This window comes from Pseudophryne corroboree, chromosome 9 (assembly GCF_028390025.1).
Source record: "Pseudophryne corroboree isolate aPseCor3 chromosome 9, aPseCor3.hap2, whole genome shotgun sequence".
NCBI classification, from domain to species: Eukaryota; Metazoa; Chordata; class Amphibia; order Anura; family Myobatrachidae; genus Pseudophryne; species Pseudophryne corroboree.
In genome coordinates, this window is record NC_086452.1 from 218,523,176 (window position 1) to 218,540,424 (window position 17,249).

Genomic DNA, 17,249 nt, shown 5'->3' on the forward strand with positions numbered 1-17,249 from the left:
ATAAATTATATATTAAAAGAATTAAGTCTAGAATAAAAATACTTTGTCCACCCACTCAAATCTATCACCTATGAATTTAACAAGAAGCACAAGCCAATAAATGCAAAACACAATTATAAGAAAATAAATTATGACTAGAGTGTCTTTGAACCATTCAAGCAGAATATCAGATGGGCATTAAAGGATTATTTGTGGCTTCAATTTTGTCTGGTTAAATAACATAAATGAAAGATATTTTGTTATTTTAACATTAAAAGCACACCCAATGCTAAGACCTCACTTAGAGTATTGTAACAGTTATACTTTTTTCACTAAAACCAATCAGTGTGAAAATGGCAAGAGCTTCCAACCCCATAATCCATATGTATCTGCTTCCGTTTAAGTCGCACATATCTGAAAGCGGCACTACTATCTAGTAAGCGGTATTAGTGCAGGGCTACTCCATCTAGCTAAAAAACAATGTGGAGTGAAGCGGATTGCTGAAGTGAAGTATAAGTGGGAGAGATTGGGGCTTGTGATGGGCCCTCCTGCTTATACCTAACCATCTCATATGCCATTTCAAAGTTGGCTGGAACAGTGGATCTGCACCACCACCTTTTATTAGATGATTGCACAGCTTTAATAGATTTTAAAATTAAAAACAGAATATTTTTAAGAGTAAACAACAGGTAAAAGCACCTTGGTATGAAATGATTTGACACAGATAGTTCAGTAGATTCTGCTGGATGCGGTGCATGAAAACCCAGGACACTTTGTGATACAGTAGTTATGCTAACATAAATGACTTTTCCAAGGTCTCGCTCCGGTCAGCTTTTGGAATGTCTAAGCCTGGAGTTATAAAGCAAGCAAAAAAGGGCAGATGAGTGAGAAGATGGTCAAGGGGGATTCTCTTTGCTTTGTGCACCTTGCACCACAATCTCCTCCTTCTCCCATGGAACTTGCGTCGTTGGACACTTCAGTAGAAGCGCATGAGAAGAGGATCCCACATCCAATCCTGCTCCAACATCCCGCTGACAGAAAAGAGAGGTGGGGCGTCCAGCCGTTCCAGGTGCTGGCACATCGATAATGGTTGTGGGAAATTCAGAACGGGGGCGATCAAAGTCTTTATAAGGTACCTCCTCCCTGCTTTTCTTGCTTGGTGAGGGGGAGAGATGTTTCCTGTAAAGGACACTGTCATCCTGACCGACATTCCAGTTTTTACCGGGATCCACACACAACAAACTAAGGTTGTTCTCGCTGGGAGTATTTGGCTTTTTCTGGGGGTGACACAAAATACAATTGTCATACAGTACATACAAAAAAGGAGATAGGATGTGAGACTCACAATAACGATGAGAAGCGGATGACTAGTACAAGCATCCAAAATGTACATTTTTATATATTAAAAATTAATGAATTTAAATAGTGTACAGCAGGGGCATTCATCATGCGGCCCTCCAGTAGTTGTAGAACTACACGTCCCAGCATGCCCTGCACTGTTTTGTTGTTAGGGCATGCTGGGATGTGTAGTTTAATAACAGTTGGCGTGCTGCAAGTTGAATATCCTTGGTGTACAGGAGTAACCTGACATTAGTGTTAATTTTGTCGACAAAAATTGTGACTAAAAGTATTCGTTGACTAAAGTTTATTTCAGTACTAAAATTAAACTAAATTAGACTAACATGAAATGGAGAGCCCCTGACTAAATCTTAACTAAAACAAAGCAAAGAAAAGCAACTAAAACTAAAACTAAATTTAAAATCTTTGTCAAAATTAACACTGGATGTAGGGTTTTACATTTTTAAAGAACAATTATGTGTTCTAGATATTGGCAAAAAATAAATATGACCTACTGTAAAGGAAATATAATTGTGTATTGCACTTGTTTGTTCTAACAAACTTGAGGCATTCATTTGTATATGATATATGGGAGTACAACGGTAAGTCAGACTCAGTATGTAACACTTTCTCAGCCTTTTGAGCCCAGATTACCATACACAGTTAAAAGTATGCAAACTTCTCAAGGGAATTTTAGAGAAATGTTCTTCAGCAAAATCCATTACCATATCATTAAACTGTTTGCAAAAGTCATGACTAAAACAAACAAAAAAAAATATGTTTTTAAGTAAGCGACTAATACTAAATTGGAAATCCTTGTCAAAGTTAACACTGTCTGACATCCACTGCAGCTCCACTGAAAAGTGAAGTTTAGCCAAGAATCAAATTCCCAATATAGTACAGGTTGAGTATCCCATATCCAAATATTCCGAAATACGGAATATTCCGAAATACGGACTTTTTGCGTGAGACTGAGATAGTTAAACCTTTGTTTTTTGATGGCTCAATGTACACAAACTTTGTTTAATACTCAAAGTTATTAAAAATATTGTATTAAATGACCTTCAGGCTGTGTGTATAAGGTGTATATGAAACATAAATGAATTGTGTGAATGCAGACACACTTTGTTTAATGCACAAAGTTATAAAAAATATTGGCTAAAATGACCTTCAGGCTGTGTGTATAAGGTGTATATGTGACATAAATGCATTCTGTGCTTAGATTTAGGTCCCATCACCATGATATCTCATTATGGTATGCAATTATTCCAAACTACGGAAAAATCCGATATCCAAAATTCCTCTGGTCCCAAGCATTTTGGATAAGGGATACTCAACCTGTACAGACAAATTAGGCCACATAGGATCCATTCAGAATCAGTGGTGGATGCACAGACTTAGCCATCTTTTATCAGTGTGCAGTGTTTACTAGTCAAGTAGTTCAGTATAATACTGCCCACAGTATGGGCACCATTATGTGAAGGTGGTGGATTTCTTTTTCTCAAAGAAAATACAAAATTATGCTTTCTGTAAGGTACAGCCATGTTGTCCAGCAGGTGTCACCTGACAAACAGGATATTATGCTATTAATCCATGAAATGAAACCTGGATAACAAAAGTAAACTGACTGATGTTACACCTGCATTTCGGCAGCAGTATTTTATCTGCTGTCAGTTAATATCAGTAAAGTCTATGCTCTCTGCTGGTAGACTCACTGGTTCCAAGTGCTACCATATTTTCTCCCAGCAAAAAGCGCTGCAGGTCCATCAAAATGAATGCAAAAACGAGTTTTATGGTAAGAACTTTCCTTTGTTAAAACTCTTTCTGCGAGGTACACTGGGCTCCACAAGGAATGGACAATGGGGTGTAGAGTAGGATCTTGATCCGAAGCACCAACAGGCTGAAAGCTTTGACTGTTCCCAGAATGCATAGCGCCGCCTCCTATATCACCGCGCCTCCCTGCACAGGATCTCAGTTTTTAGTTAACCAGTCCAATGCAGTAGCAGGAAAAGAGACGACAACGGTTAGTAGCCACAACACCGCATTCTCACGACAGGAGACGTGTCAGCGGCTAATGTTATACCAACCTAAAGAAGCTAACTGCGATATGGTGGGCGCCTTGTGGAGCCCAGTGTACCTCGCAGAAAGAGTTTTAACAAAGGTAAGTTCTTACCATAAAACTTGTTTTCTGCTGCAGGGTACACTGGGCTCCACAAGGAATGGACAATGGGGATGTCCTAAAGCAGTTCCTTATGGGAGGGGACGCACTGTAGCGGGCACAAGAACCCGGCGTCCAAAGGAAGCATCCTGGGAAGCGGCAGTATCGAAGGCATAGAACCTTATGAACGTGTTCACAGAGGACCACGTAGCCGCCTTGCACAATTGTTCAAGGGTCGCACCACGTTGGGCCGCCCAAGAAGGTCCAACAGACCGAGTAGAATGGGCCTTAATGTGATCAGGAGCAGAGAGACCAGCCTTCACATAATCCATCTGGCCAGAGTTTGCTTGTGAGCAGGCCAGTCCCGTTTGTGAAACCCAAACACAACAAAAAGAGAATCAGATTTCCTAATAGGAGCAGTTCTCTTCACATAGATACGGAGAGCCCGTACCACATCCAAAGACCGCTCTTTGGGAGACAGATCAGGAGAAACAAGTGCCGGAACCACAATCTCCTGATTAAGGTGGAACGAAAAAACCACCTAAGGTAGATAGCCGGGACGAGTTCTAAGAACCGCCCGGTCACGGTGAAATATCAGATATGGGGAACTACAGGACAAGGCACCAAAATCCGACACTCTTCTAGCTGAAGCAATAGCCAGCAGAAACACCACCTTAAGGGAAAGCCACTTAAGGTTAGCTGAACCAAGAGGTTCAAACGGAGACTCTTGTAACGCCTCCAAAACCACCGACAAGTCCCAAAGAGTCACAGGCGGGACATAGGGAGGTTAGATACGCAACACGCCCTGAGTAAAGGTATGCACATCAGGTAAGGTCGCAATTTTTCTCTGAAACCACACCGACAAGGCAGATATTTGAACCTTGAGGGAGGCCAGACGCAGGCCTAAGTCCAGGCCCTGCTGAAGAAAAGCCAACAAGTGGCTATACTAAACTTGGAAGCGTCATAATCGTTACATGCGCACCAAACAAAGTAAGAATGCCAGACCCTATAGTAAATCCGAGCCGAAGCCGGTTTCCGGGCCCGCAACATAGTTTGAATGACCGCCTCAGAAAACCCTTTAGCCCTTAAGATGGAAGCTTCAAGAGCCACGCCGTCAAAGACAGCCGGGCTAGGTCCTGGTAGACACAGGGGCCCTGAATGAGGAGGTCTGGGCGTTGTGGAAGTAGATTTGGACGCTCTGACGATAGGCCTTGCAGGTCTGAGAACCAGTGCCGTCTGGGCCACGCTGGAGCTATGAGAAGCAGAATTCCTTTTTCATGCTTGAACTTCCGAATTACCCTGGGCAGGAGTGACACCGGAGGGAACACGTACGGCAGCCGAAACCTCCACGGTACCGCCAGCGCATCCACGAATGCTGCTTGAGGATCCCTTGTCCTTGCTCCGAAGACCGGAACCTTGTGATTATGTCGAGACGCCATCAGATCTACGTCTGGAAGGCCCCACCTTTCCATTAGGAGTTGAAACACTTCTGGATGGAGGCCCCACTCGCCGTCATGCATGTCCTGACGACTGAGAAAGTCCGCTTCCCAATTCAGGACTCCCGGAATGAATATTGCCGGTAGATGGTGTTCTGCCCACTGTAGAATCCATGAGACTTCCTTCATTGCTAGGCGGCTTCGAGTGCCGCCTTGATGATTTATGTAAGCCACTGTGGTGGCGTTGTCCGACTGTACTTGAACAGGACGGTTCTGAATTAAATGCTGGGCTAGTTTCAAGGCATTGAAGACCGCCCGCAACTCCAAAATATTGATCAAGGAGGGACTCCTCCTTGGTCCACCGCCCCTGAAGGGAGTGTTGCTCCAGCACCGCGCCCCAACCTCTTAGACTGGCATCTGTCGTCAACAGGACCCAGTCGGATATCCAGAATGGACGGCCACTGCACAGTTGTTGGTCCTGGAGCCACCAGAGCAGCGACAGACGGACCTCCGGAGTCAATGAGATCATTTGAGACCTGATCCGGTGAGGCAGGCCGTCCCATTTGGCTAGAATCAGCCTCTGGAGAGGGCGAGAGTGAAATTGAGCGTACTCCACCATGTCGAATGCTGATACCATGAGGCCCAGCACCTGCATCGCCGAATGTATCGACACTTTCGGACGAGATAGGAAGCAACGAATTCTGTCCTGAAGTTTCAGGACTTTCTCCTGAGACAGGAACAACCGCTGGTTGTGAGTGTCCAATAGTGCTCCCAGATGCACCATGCTCTGAGCAGGGATCAGGGATGACTTCTTCCAGTTGATGAGCCACCCGTAGGCTTGCAGAAACCGGATCGTCACATCTAGATGACGCAAGAGAAGTTCTGGGGAATTTGCCAGGATTAACAAGTCGTCCAAATACAGCAGTATCCTGACCCCTTGACGGCGGAGTACCACCGTCATCACCGCCATGACTTTTGTAAAGACTCGCGGAGCCGTTGTTAAACCAAAAGGTAACGCCCGAAACTGGTAATGGTAGTTGCCAATCGCAAATCTCAGGTATTGCTGATGAGACATTGCTATAGGAATATGCAGGTAAGCATCCTGTATATCCAGGGAGACCATGAAGACCCCAGGTTCCAAGGCCAGAACTATAGAGCGAATGGTTTCCATCCGGAACTTGGAAACCTTCACAAACCTGTTCAATGCCTTGAGGCTGAGAATGGGCCGGGAGGACCCATTCGGTTTCGGGACTAGAAACAGCGGAGAATAGTACCCCCGGCCCCTCTGCGCAAGAGGCACCTGTACTACGACTCCTGTATCCAGGAGGGTCTGTACCACCGAATGTAGAGTGTTTGCCTTTGTCTTGTCCAACGGGACATCTGTTTGGCAAAATCGATGAGGGGGTCGGTTTTTGAAGGCTATGGCGTAACCTCGAGTGACGACTTCCCGTACCCAGGCATCTGAAGTGGTCTTCAACCATTCCTGGGTATACCCTAGAAGCCGGCCCCCCACCCTGGGATCCCCCGAGGGAGGCCCGCCCCGTCATGCGGCAGGCTTATCTGTCTTGGAAGCTGGCTGACGGGCCGCCCAGGCTCTTTTGGGCTTAGGCTTACCAGGTTTGGAAGTGCGGGCCTGCTTGTTGTACGCCTGACCCTTTGCTTTACCTGAAGGACGAAAGGGGCGAAAGGAAGTACCTTTAGCCTTCGACACAGAAGGAGCCGTACTTGGCAGACAGGCAGTTTTGTCAGTAGCCAAGTCAGCCACAATCTTATTTAAATCCTCCCCAAACAGAATATCTCCCTTAAAAGGGAGTACCTCCAGGGTTTTTCTAGAGTCCAGATCCACAGACCAGGATCTCAGCCACAATATCCGGCGAGCCAGGACTGGCGTAGTAGAGCCTTGGCTGCCAGGATACCGGCATCAGAAGCCGCCTCTTTAATATAACGAGAAGCTGTGACAATATAAGACAAGCATTATCTAGCATGGTCAGAGGAGATTTCAGCATCTAACTCCAAGGCCCATGCTTCAATGGCCTCTGCAGCCCAAGTAGCTGCAATAGTGGGCCTTTGTGCAGCACCTGTGAGGGTGTAAATCGCTTTCAGACAACCCTCCACACGTTCATCCGTAGGCTCTTTTAGAGACGTGACGGTGGTGACCGGTAGAGCTGAGGAAACCACCATCCTAGCCACATGCGAATCTACTGGAGGAGGCGTTTCCCAATTCTTAGACAGCGAGGGGATAGCGAGCCAGCATCTTCTTTTGAGGCACAAACTTCGTACCCGGGTTTTCCCAGGGTTCCTGACGTATATCAATTAGGTGGTCAGAGTGAGGTAAAACTTGTTTAGTCACCTTCTGACGCTTGAACCTATCTGGTTTCTTAGGAGGAACGGATGGCTCGGGATGTAAAATTAACTTAATAGCCTCCAAAAGATCAGGAACATCCACATGTGAACCACCCTCCCCATCAGCCGTATCTGAGTCAGAACCTTTGGGGTCAGTGTAAGTGCCGTCTTCATCCGACGAGGTGTCAGTGACAGCAGTGGATTGTGAGGAGACAAGCGCTCGCTTAGAGGACCCCTTGGACCTAGGCGAGCGACGGTCAGACTTTTTAGTAGTCAGGGACTGGTTCAACTTCTTTATTTGAGCAGATAAATCGTCCGCCCACGGCGGGTTAGCTGCAGGGACCACAAACGGTTGCATCGGCATTGGGGGTCCCATAGGGGGTGTTAGTTTATGAACTAGCGTATGCAGAAGCATGGAAAAAGCGGCCCACAGCGCGTCATTATTTGCCCCCGTTGCCACCGTCCCACTGGGGGACAAGGAGCCCCCAAAACCAGAGCCCAAAGCTGCTATATTCTCCTCATAGGTATCTGCGGCTTCAGAAACACCGGCAGTGTGTTCCGCCCCAGAACAGTTACCCTCAGAAGCAGACATGATATAACTTGCAGTATCAGGTAACAGTACAATTTGTCAGCAGCACAATACCTCTAGCCCAAACCCCTGCGCAGTGTAATCAGCACCAGCAGAGATAAAGGAGAGATATGTTGACTAAATCACAGAGAAAAATACATAATACAGTATATCTTTGTGAAAATCCTATATTAGATAAAACCTGACGCACCCAGCCCCCTCGGGTTATAGAATATAGGGATAGCAGGTTGAGTGAAAGACACGAAATGGACACCACTCAGCTATCAAATGCACACACAAATAGTCACAGTCTGTACAATGCAGAGGTTATTACTAACAATAATACTTACACAGCTATATAACAATAGATATAACAGTACACAGTAAGAACTGGATGTATATCACAGGGTAATTGTACTATAAACCCCTGACTAAATGCACTCTTTCTTACTAACACTGACTAAAAAAGGCAGGTAGAATACTTAAGTATCTTGTAAAGTCACAGCACTGACAACCAGGCGGCTTTACATAGGAGGATTTGCCCAAGCATTCCCATGAACAGTGAGCTGAGGGATAATGGCGCCTCAGACACTGCCAGGGAGTGAGGGAGAGACAGATATGCAGCTCCAGGGCGGGAACATTTGCAGAAAATGGCGCCCTGGGGCTTCAGGTCCAAGCTCTATCCCCCTGCTGGCAAAACCACCGGGTACTGCGGGCTCTAATAAAACGGTTTATAGAGAAAACCTGACCTGTCCCATGCCCTGGTGATCTAGTGGGATCGCCTGTACTGCCACAGTGTCCACCGCCAGCGCGTGCGGCCTGCCTCTCACTGACCGCGCCGGATCGCGATAAAGACCGGGTCCCGCAAGCGGGACCCACTTACCACCTCCCGAAGCGCAGCCACGCGATCCCGGAGAGCCCCCGTCGTGTGTGCCTGACAAGAAGAAAACCGGAGCCTCCTGCTGTAGTTACCCGGCAACCAAGGCTCGGGAGTGTACAGCGCCGCTGGGGAGAGCCGGAGCTGCAGCCAGGAATGTCCACTGACATGTAACACTGCTGCTGCCCTTGAAGTCTTCACTTTTTTCCTCAGAAAAAAAGCTCTTCTTAGGGCTGCCTGAAGCAGCCCCTCTGTTAAGTGCCTGCTACTGCAGCACCAACTACAAAACTGAGATCCTGTGCAGGGAGGCGGGGTGATATAGGAGGCGGCGCTATGCATTCTGGGAACAGTCAAAGCTTTGAGCCTGTTGGTGCCTCGGATCAAGATCCTACTCTACACCCCCATTGTCCATTCCTTGTGGAGCCCAGTGTACCCCGCAGCAGAAAGTATACTTCTAAAACATGACATCAGCTCTACTTGTACGTAAATCTTCACAAAATTTTTGTATATGCATATATAATGTAATGTTAACATACTGGTGAACGTTCAATGGATAATGAACGTATTTTTCTTTTCAACATTGCCACAAACCACAAAACATTTAGTGCTAATATTGGAAATAAAACGTGTGGCTTAAAAGGTAACTTGATGGACAACCTGCAGCAATGGTCAACATACAACTCTGTCATACCTGTAATGACTTGCCTGTATGCCTACCAAACTGATGGAAAGATCGTGCACACAAGTTATATTATGGCTTATGAATTAGAGCTAGACACCGCAGATTAATACAGTATTAATTAAAGGGCATCCTAATAGCTTCACAATCAAATACAATGACAAAGAACTGATAAGGTTTATGGTGTTCCCATGTAAGGAAAGTTAGTCACCTACCTTTGGTATAGATTTTTTCTTCCATACTCACTGATTCGGATTGGGCTTGCTGACATCACCATCCAAAATAATTGAATGCAGATAAAAACATCAATGCAACAATGACAATCAGAGAAAATTGGAAAATAAGATCTCTGCAGTTATATAACTTTTACCTCCAAACATCATACAGTACAGTCGGTCATATTTCCAACTTGGCAAAATATGATGGGATATATAGAAGAGATGCCTCAGGTTGGTGGGTGAGGTAAGAAAAGATCACTATGGCCGCTTCTGAGCAAATCAAAATTCTGGGGGTAATTCAGAGTTGATCGCAGCAGCAAATTTGTTAGCAGTTGCGCAAAACCATGGGGGTCATTCAGAGTTGACTGCTCGCTAGCAACTTTTTGCAGTGCAGCGATCATCTCAAATGCGGCTAAACTGTGCATGCACCGCAATGCGCAGGCGCATTGAATGAGTACAAAGTGGTTCGTTGCTGAGCAATGGATTTAACGAAGAATCCATTCGCACAGCCGAACGCACGGTGATTGACAGGAAGAGTACGTTTATGGGTGTCATCTGACAGTTTTCATGGAGTGGTTGGAAAAACGCAGGCGTGTCCAGGCGTTTGCAGGACGGGTGTCTGACGTCAAATCCAGACCAGACACGCTGAAATGATCGCAAGGGCTGAGTAAGTCTAGAGCTACTTAGAAACTGCACAAAATGTTTTCGGCCCGCTCGGCAGCACACGCGTTCGCACACTTGCAAAGCGAAAATACACTCCCCCATAGGCGGCGACTATTTGATCGCAAGCCAGCAAAAAGTTGCTAGCAAGCGATCAACTCGGAATGACCCCCAATGTGCACTGCAGCGGGGCCAGTTGTAACATTTGCAGAGAGAGTTAGATTTGGGTGAGTTATATTGTTTCTGTGCAGGGTAAATACTGGCTGCTTTATTTTTACATTGCAATTTAGATTTCAGATTGAACACACCCCACCCAAATCTAACTCTCCCTGCACATGTTATATCTGCCCCCCCTGCAGTGCACATGGTTTTGCCCAACTGCTAACAAATTTGCTGCTGCGATCAACTCTGAATTACCGCCTGTGTCTGGTCAAGGCAGACTTTGTTCAGTCCAAGCCATTGTTTAAGCCATAAATAAAGTAGGAATGGCATCATATTGCCAAGTTCTAGACATTTCCATAGAGACACAGATACACTTATACCCCTTTCACATCGCACAAATAACCCGGTATCGACACGGCATATTGCCGTGTCGAAACGGGTCAGTGTGCGATGTGAAAGCACTTTGGCCGAATTAGCGGGTCGCCTGACCCGGTAATTCAACCCAGTAAAAAAATAAGAATTTACTTACCGATAATTCTATTTCTCGGAGTCCGTAGTGGATGCTGGGGTTCCTGAAAGGACCATGGGGAATAGCGGCTCCGCAGGAGACAGGGCACAAAAAGTAAAGCTTTCCGATCAGGTGGTGTGCACTGGCTCCTCCCCCTATGACCCTCCTCCAGACTCCAGTTAGGTACTGTGCCCGGACGAGCGTACACAATAAGGGAGGAATTTTGAATCCCGGGTAAGACTCATACCAGCCACACCAATCACACTGTACAACCTGTGATCTGAACCCAGTTAACAGTATGATAACAGCGGAGCCTCTGAAAAGATGGCTCACAACAACAATAACCCGATTTAGTTAGCAATAACTATGTACAAGTATTGCAGATAATCCGCACTTGGGATGGGCGCCCAGCATCCACTACGGACTCCGAGAAATAGAATTATCGGTAAGTAAATTCTTATTTTCTCTATCGTCCTTGTGGATGCTGGGGTTCCTGAAAGGACCATGGGGATTATACCAAAGCTCCCAAACGGGCGGGAGAGTGCGGATGACTCTGCAGCACCGAATGAGAGAACTCCAGGTCCTCTTTTGCCAGGGTATCAAATTTGTAGAATTTTACAAACGTGTTCTCCCCCGACCACGTAGCTGCTCGGCAAAGTTGTAATGCCGAGACCCCTCGGGCAGCCGCCCAAGATGAGCCCACCTTCCTTGTGGAATGGGCCTTAACAGATTTAGACTGTGGCAGGCCTGCCACAGAATGTGCAAGTTGAATTGTGCTACCAATCCCACGAGCAATCGACTGCTTAGAAGCAGAAGCACCCAGCATTGTTGGGTGCATACAGGATAAACAGCAAGTCAGATTTCCTGACTCCAGCCAACCTGGAAACTATATTTTCAGGGCCCTGATAACATCCAGCAACTTGGAGTCCTCCAAGTCCCTAGTAGCCGCAGGTACCACAATAAGCTGGTTCAGGTGAAACGCTGACACCACCTTAAGGAGAAACTGGGGACGAGTCCGCAGCTTTGCTCTGTCCGAATGGACAATCAGATATGGCTTTGTGAGATAAAGCCGCCAATTCTGACACTCGCCTGGCCGAGGCCAGGACCAACAGCATGGTCATTTTCCATGTGAGATATATCAAATCCACAGATTTGAGTTGTTTAAACCAATGTAATTTTTTAGGAATCCCAAAACTACGTTGAGATCGCCCAGTGCCACTGGAGACATCAAAGGGGCTGTATATGCAGTACTCCCTTAACAACTTCTGGACTTCAGGAACTGAAGCCAATTTCTTTCTGGAAGAAAATCAACAGGCCGAAATTTGAACCTTAATGGACCCAATTTGAGACCCATAGACACTCCTGTTTGCAGGAAATGTAGAAATTAACCTAGTTGAAATTCTTCCGTGGAGCCTTCCTGGACTCACACCCTGGCACATATTTTCACCTAAGTGGTGATAATGTTGTGCGGTCACCTCCTTCCTGGCTCTGACCAGGGTAGGGATGACCTCTTCCGGAATGCCTCTTTCCCTTAGGATCCGGCGTTCACCCGCCTTGGCGTCAACGCAGCTGCGGTAAGTCCCGGAACAGACACGGTTCTTGCCGAATCAAGACCCTTCTTAGTATCTCTTGAAGTTCCGGGAACCAAGTCCTTCTTGGCCAAACCGGAGCCACGAGTATAGTTCTTACTCCTCTCCTTCCTATCATTTTCAATACATTGGGTATGAAAAGCAGAGGATGGAACACATACACCGACTGGTACACCGACGGTGTTACCAGAGCGTCCCAGCTATTGCCTGAGTGTCTCTTGACCTGGCGCTTCAGGTGGGACGCCATCATAACCACCTTTGGTCTTTCCCAACGGTTTACAATCATGTGGAAACTTCCAGATTAAGTTTCCACTTTTCCGGGTGGAATTCATTTATGCTGAGAAAATCTTCCCAGTTGCCCACTCCCGGAATGAACACTGCTGACAGTGTTATCACATGATTTTCCGCCCAGCGAAGAATCCTTGCTGTCATTGCCCTCCTGCTTCTTGTGTCGCCCCGTCTGATAACGTGGGCGACCGCCATGATGATGTCCTACTGGATCAGCACCGGTTGACTTTGAAGCAGGAGTCTTCCTAGGCTCAGAGCATTGTAAATTGCCCTTAGCTCCAGTATATTCATGTGGAGAGAAGTCTCCAGACTTGACCACACTTCCTTGGAAATTTTTTCCCTGTGTGACTACTCCCCAGCCTCTCAGGCTGGTATCCGTGGTCCCCAGAACACAGTCCTGAATGCTGAGTGTGCTGCCCTCTAAAAGATGAGCACTCTGCAGCCCCCACAGAAGAGACACCCTTGTCCTTGGAGACAGGATTATCCGCTGATGCATCTGAAAATGCGATCCGGACCATTCGTCCAGCAAATCCCCTGAGATCTGCCGAATGGAATCGCTTCGTAAGAAGCCACCATTTTTCCCAGGACTCCTGTGCATTGATGCACTGATACTTGGCCTGGTTTTAGGAGGTTTCTGACTAGGTCGAATAACTCCTTGGCTTTTTCCTCCCGGAGGAACACCTTTTTCTGGACTATGCCCAGAATCATTCCTAGGAACAGCAGACGTATCGTCGGAAAACAGCTGCGATTCTTGGAATATTTAGAATCCAGTCGTGCTGTCGTAGAACTACTTTAGATAGTGCTCTTCCGACCTCCAACTGTTCTCTGGAACTTGCCCTTTTCAGGATATCGTCCAAGTAAGGGATAATTTAGATGCCTTTTTTCTTTGAAGAAACATCTTTTCGGCCATTACCTTGGTAAAAGGCCCGGGGTGCCGTGGATAATTCAAACGGCATCGTCTGAAACTGATATTGACAGTTCTGTACCACGAACCAGAGGTACCCTTGTTGAGAAGGGCAAATTTGGACATGGAGGTAATCCTTGATGTCCAGGGACACCATATAGTCCCCTTTTTTCGGTTCGCTATCACTGCTCTGAGTGACTCCATCTCGATTTGAACCTTTTATGTAAGTGTTCAAAGATTTCAGTTTAGACTATGTCTCACCAAGCCGTCTGGCGTCAGTACCACAATATAGTGTGGAAAAATAATACCCTTTTCCTTGTTGTAGGAGGGGTACTTTGATTATCACCTGCTGGATATACAGCTTGTGAATTGTTTCCAATGCTGCCTCCCTGTCGGAGGGAGCCGTTGGTAAAGCAGACTTCAGAAACCTGCGAGGAGAAGATGTCTCGACTCTCCAATCTGTACCCCTGGGATAATACTTGTACTATCTAGGGGTCAACCTGCGAGTGATCCCACTGCGCGCTGAGACTCTTGAGACTACCCCCCCACCTTGAGTCCGCTTGCATGGCCCCAGCGTCATGCTGAGGACTTGGCAGACGCGGTGGAGGGCTTCTTTTCCTGGGAAGGGGCTGCCTGCTGCAGTCTACTTCCCTTACCTCTATGTCTGGGCAGATATGACTGGCCTTTTGCCTGCATGCCCTCATGGGAAAGGAAGGATTGAGGCTGAAAAGACGGTGTCTTTTTCAGCTGAGATGTAACTTGGGGTAAAAAGGTTGGATTTCCCAGCTGTTGCCGTGGTCCCCAGGTCCGATGGACCGACCCCAACTAACTCCTTCCCTTTATACGGCAATACTTCCATGTGCCGTATGGGATCTGTATCACCTGACCACTGTCGTGTCCATGACATCTTCTGGGTGATATGGACAACGTACTTATCTTGATGCCAGAGAGCAAATATCCCTCTGTGCATCTCACGTACATATATATAGAATGCATCCTATTAAATGCTCTATATGAATAAAATATTTTCAGTCAGGGAATCCGACCAAGCCAACCCAGCACTGCATCTCCAGGCTGATGGCGATCGCTGGTCGCAGTATAACCACCGTATGTGTGTATATACTTTTTAGGATATCTTTCCAGCTTCCTATCAGCTGGCTCCTTGAGGGCGGCCGTATCTGGAGACGGTAACGCCACTTGATAAGCGTGTGAGCGCCTTATCACCCTAAGGGGTGTTTCCCAACGCGCCCTAATTTCTGGCGGGAAAGGGTATAACGCCAATATTTGCTATCGGGGTAACCCCACGCATCATCACACACTTCATTTTATTTTATCTGATTCAGGAAAAACTACAGGTAGTTTTTTCACTCCCACATAATACCCTTTTTTGTGGTACTTGTAGTATCAGAAATATGCAACACCTCCTTCATTGCCCTTAACGTGTGGCCCTAATGAGAAATACGTTTGTTTATTCACCGTCGACACTGGATTCAGTGTCCGTGTCTGTGTCTGTGTCGACCGACTGAGGTAAATGGGCGTTTTTAACGCCCCTGACGGTGTTTCTGAGACGCCTGGACCGGTACTAATAGTTTGTCGGCCGTCTCACGTCGTCAACCGACCTTGCAGCGTGTTGACATTCTCACGTAATTCCCTAAATAAGCCATCCATTCCGGTGTCGACTCCCTAGAGAGTGACATCACCATTACAGGCAATTTCTCCGCCTCCTCACCAACATCGTCCTCATACATGTCGACACACACGTACCGACACACAGCACACACACCGGGAATGCTCTGACAGAGGACAGGACCCACACTAGCCCTTTGGGGAGACAGAGGGAGAGTTTGCCAGCACACACCAAAACGCTATAATTATATAGGGACAACCTTATATAAGTGTTTTCCCTTATAGCATCTTTATATATATCTCAATATCGCCAAAATCAGTGCCCCCCCTCTCTGTTTTAACCCTGTTTCTGTAGTGCAGTGCAGGGGAGAGCCTGGGAGCCTTCTCTCCAGGCTTTCTGTGAGAGAAAATGGCGCTGTGTGCGGAGGAGATAGGCCCCGCCCCTTTTTCGGCGGGCTCGTCTCCCGCTATTTAGTGAATCTTGGCAGGGGTTAAATATCTCCATATAGCCTCTGGGGGCTATATGTGAGGTATTTTTCGCCAAAAAAGGTTTTCATTTGCCTCCCAGGGCGCCCCCCTCCCAGCGCCCTGCACCCTCAGTGACTGCCGTGTGAAGTGTGCTGAGAGGAAAATGGCGCACAGCTGCAGTGCTGTGCGCTACCTTGAGAAGACTGCAGGAGTCTTCAGCCGCCGATTCTGGACCTCTTCTTACTTCAGCATCTGCAAGGGGGCCGGCGGCGCGGCTCCGGTGACCATCCAGGCTGTACCTGTGATCGTCCCTCTGGAGCTGATGTCCAGTAGCCAAGAAGCCAATCCATCCTGCACGCAGGTGAGTTCACTCCTTCTCCCCTAAGTCCCTCGTTGCAGTGATCCTGTTGCCAGCAGGACTCACTGTAAAATAAAAAACCTAAGCTAAACTTTCTCTAAGCAGCTCTTTAGGAGAGCCACCTAGATTGCACCCTTCTCGGCCGGGCACAAAAATCTAACTGGAGTCTGGAGGAGGGTCATAGGGGGAGGAGCCAGTGCACACCACCTGATCGGAAAGCTTTACTTTTTGTGCCCTGTCTCCTGCGGAGCCGCTATTCCCCATGGTCCTTTCAGGAACCCCAGCATCCACAAGGACGATAGAGAAAGAAGGGTTATTACCGGGTTGAATACCGGGTCAGGCGCAGTGTGAATGGGAGCCGTTTCGATGCGACACGGCTCCCATTCACAGCATAGGGAGAGGCGGCGCAGGAGATGAGCTTATCTCCCATGGCCGCCTCCACCCCCGCCCCTGCTGCTGCTGCGCCCCCCCCCCCCCCCCCCCCGCTGCTATGGCAACCGACCCGGTATATTGTCGGGTCGGAAAGCCACCAAAGCAGAGCAAATGCCAGATCCCACCCGGTAAGGACACGTTTCTCTTACCGGGTGGGATCCGGCATTTGCGATCTGAAAGCGGCATTACTGTACATGCAGGCTACAACATTTATTCCATGTTTACAAACATACCATAACTTTGTAGTCCAAGTCCTCTACGGAACGAAAAAAGTCCAGACTCTTAGCAGCTGTGAGACGGCCCCCACCAGGATCCGAACTATGGGTACTAAGTGAGTCTAGGATCTCTCCCAGGAGATCCATCTCTCCCCCTGGACGGGAGGACAGGCTCACATTATCATATGAGGCATCACTGTCATCTAAATATCCAGAGGCTTCTTCACTGTCCTCAGAGGACAATCTGTGCAGGACAAAATTAATGAGTGAGACATGGAGGACATGGGGTGTGCAGTGTGACTTATACTGTACAGGACTCATGCACAAGTTCCTAATGGCCATCATGTAAATATGTGGTGAGGCTGTATATATAACTGGGGTTCACAGGGCAACAAGGATTCAGTATAAAACAGAAATAAGATGACTGAGGGTTAGAAGGATGC

At 47.3% G+C, this 17,249-nt stretch overlaps 1 protein-coding gene across 2 annotated transcripts in view; it reads right to left on the bottom strand.

The window, feature by feature from the left end:
• Positions 1 to 572: 572 nt before the first annotated feature.
• The window catches only part of DENND1B (DENN domain containing 1B), a 505,665-nt gene continuing 488,988 nt past the window's right edge, over positions 573 to 17,249 (bottom strand). For both annotated transcript variants that reach the window (XM_063940123.1, XM_063940124.1), the window contains 2 exons: positions 16,825 to 17,050; positions 573 to 1,256 (listed from right to left, as the gene is read on the bottom strand). In XM_063940123.1, coding sequence (XP_063796193.1) covers positions 876 to 1,256; positions 16,825 to 17,050 — 607 coding nt within the window. In that variant the 3' untranslated portion in view covers positions 573 to 875. The remainder of the gene's footprint in view (positions 1,257 to 16,824; positions 17,051 to 17,249) is intronic.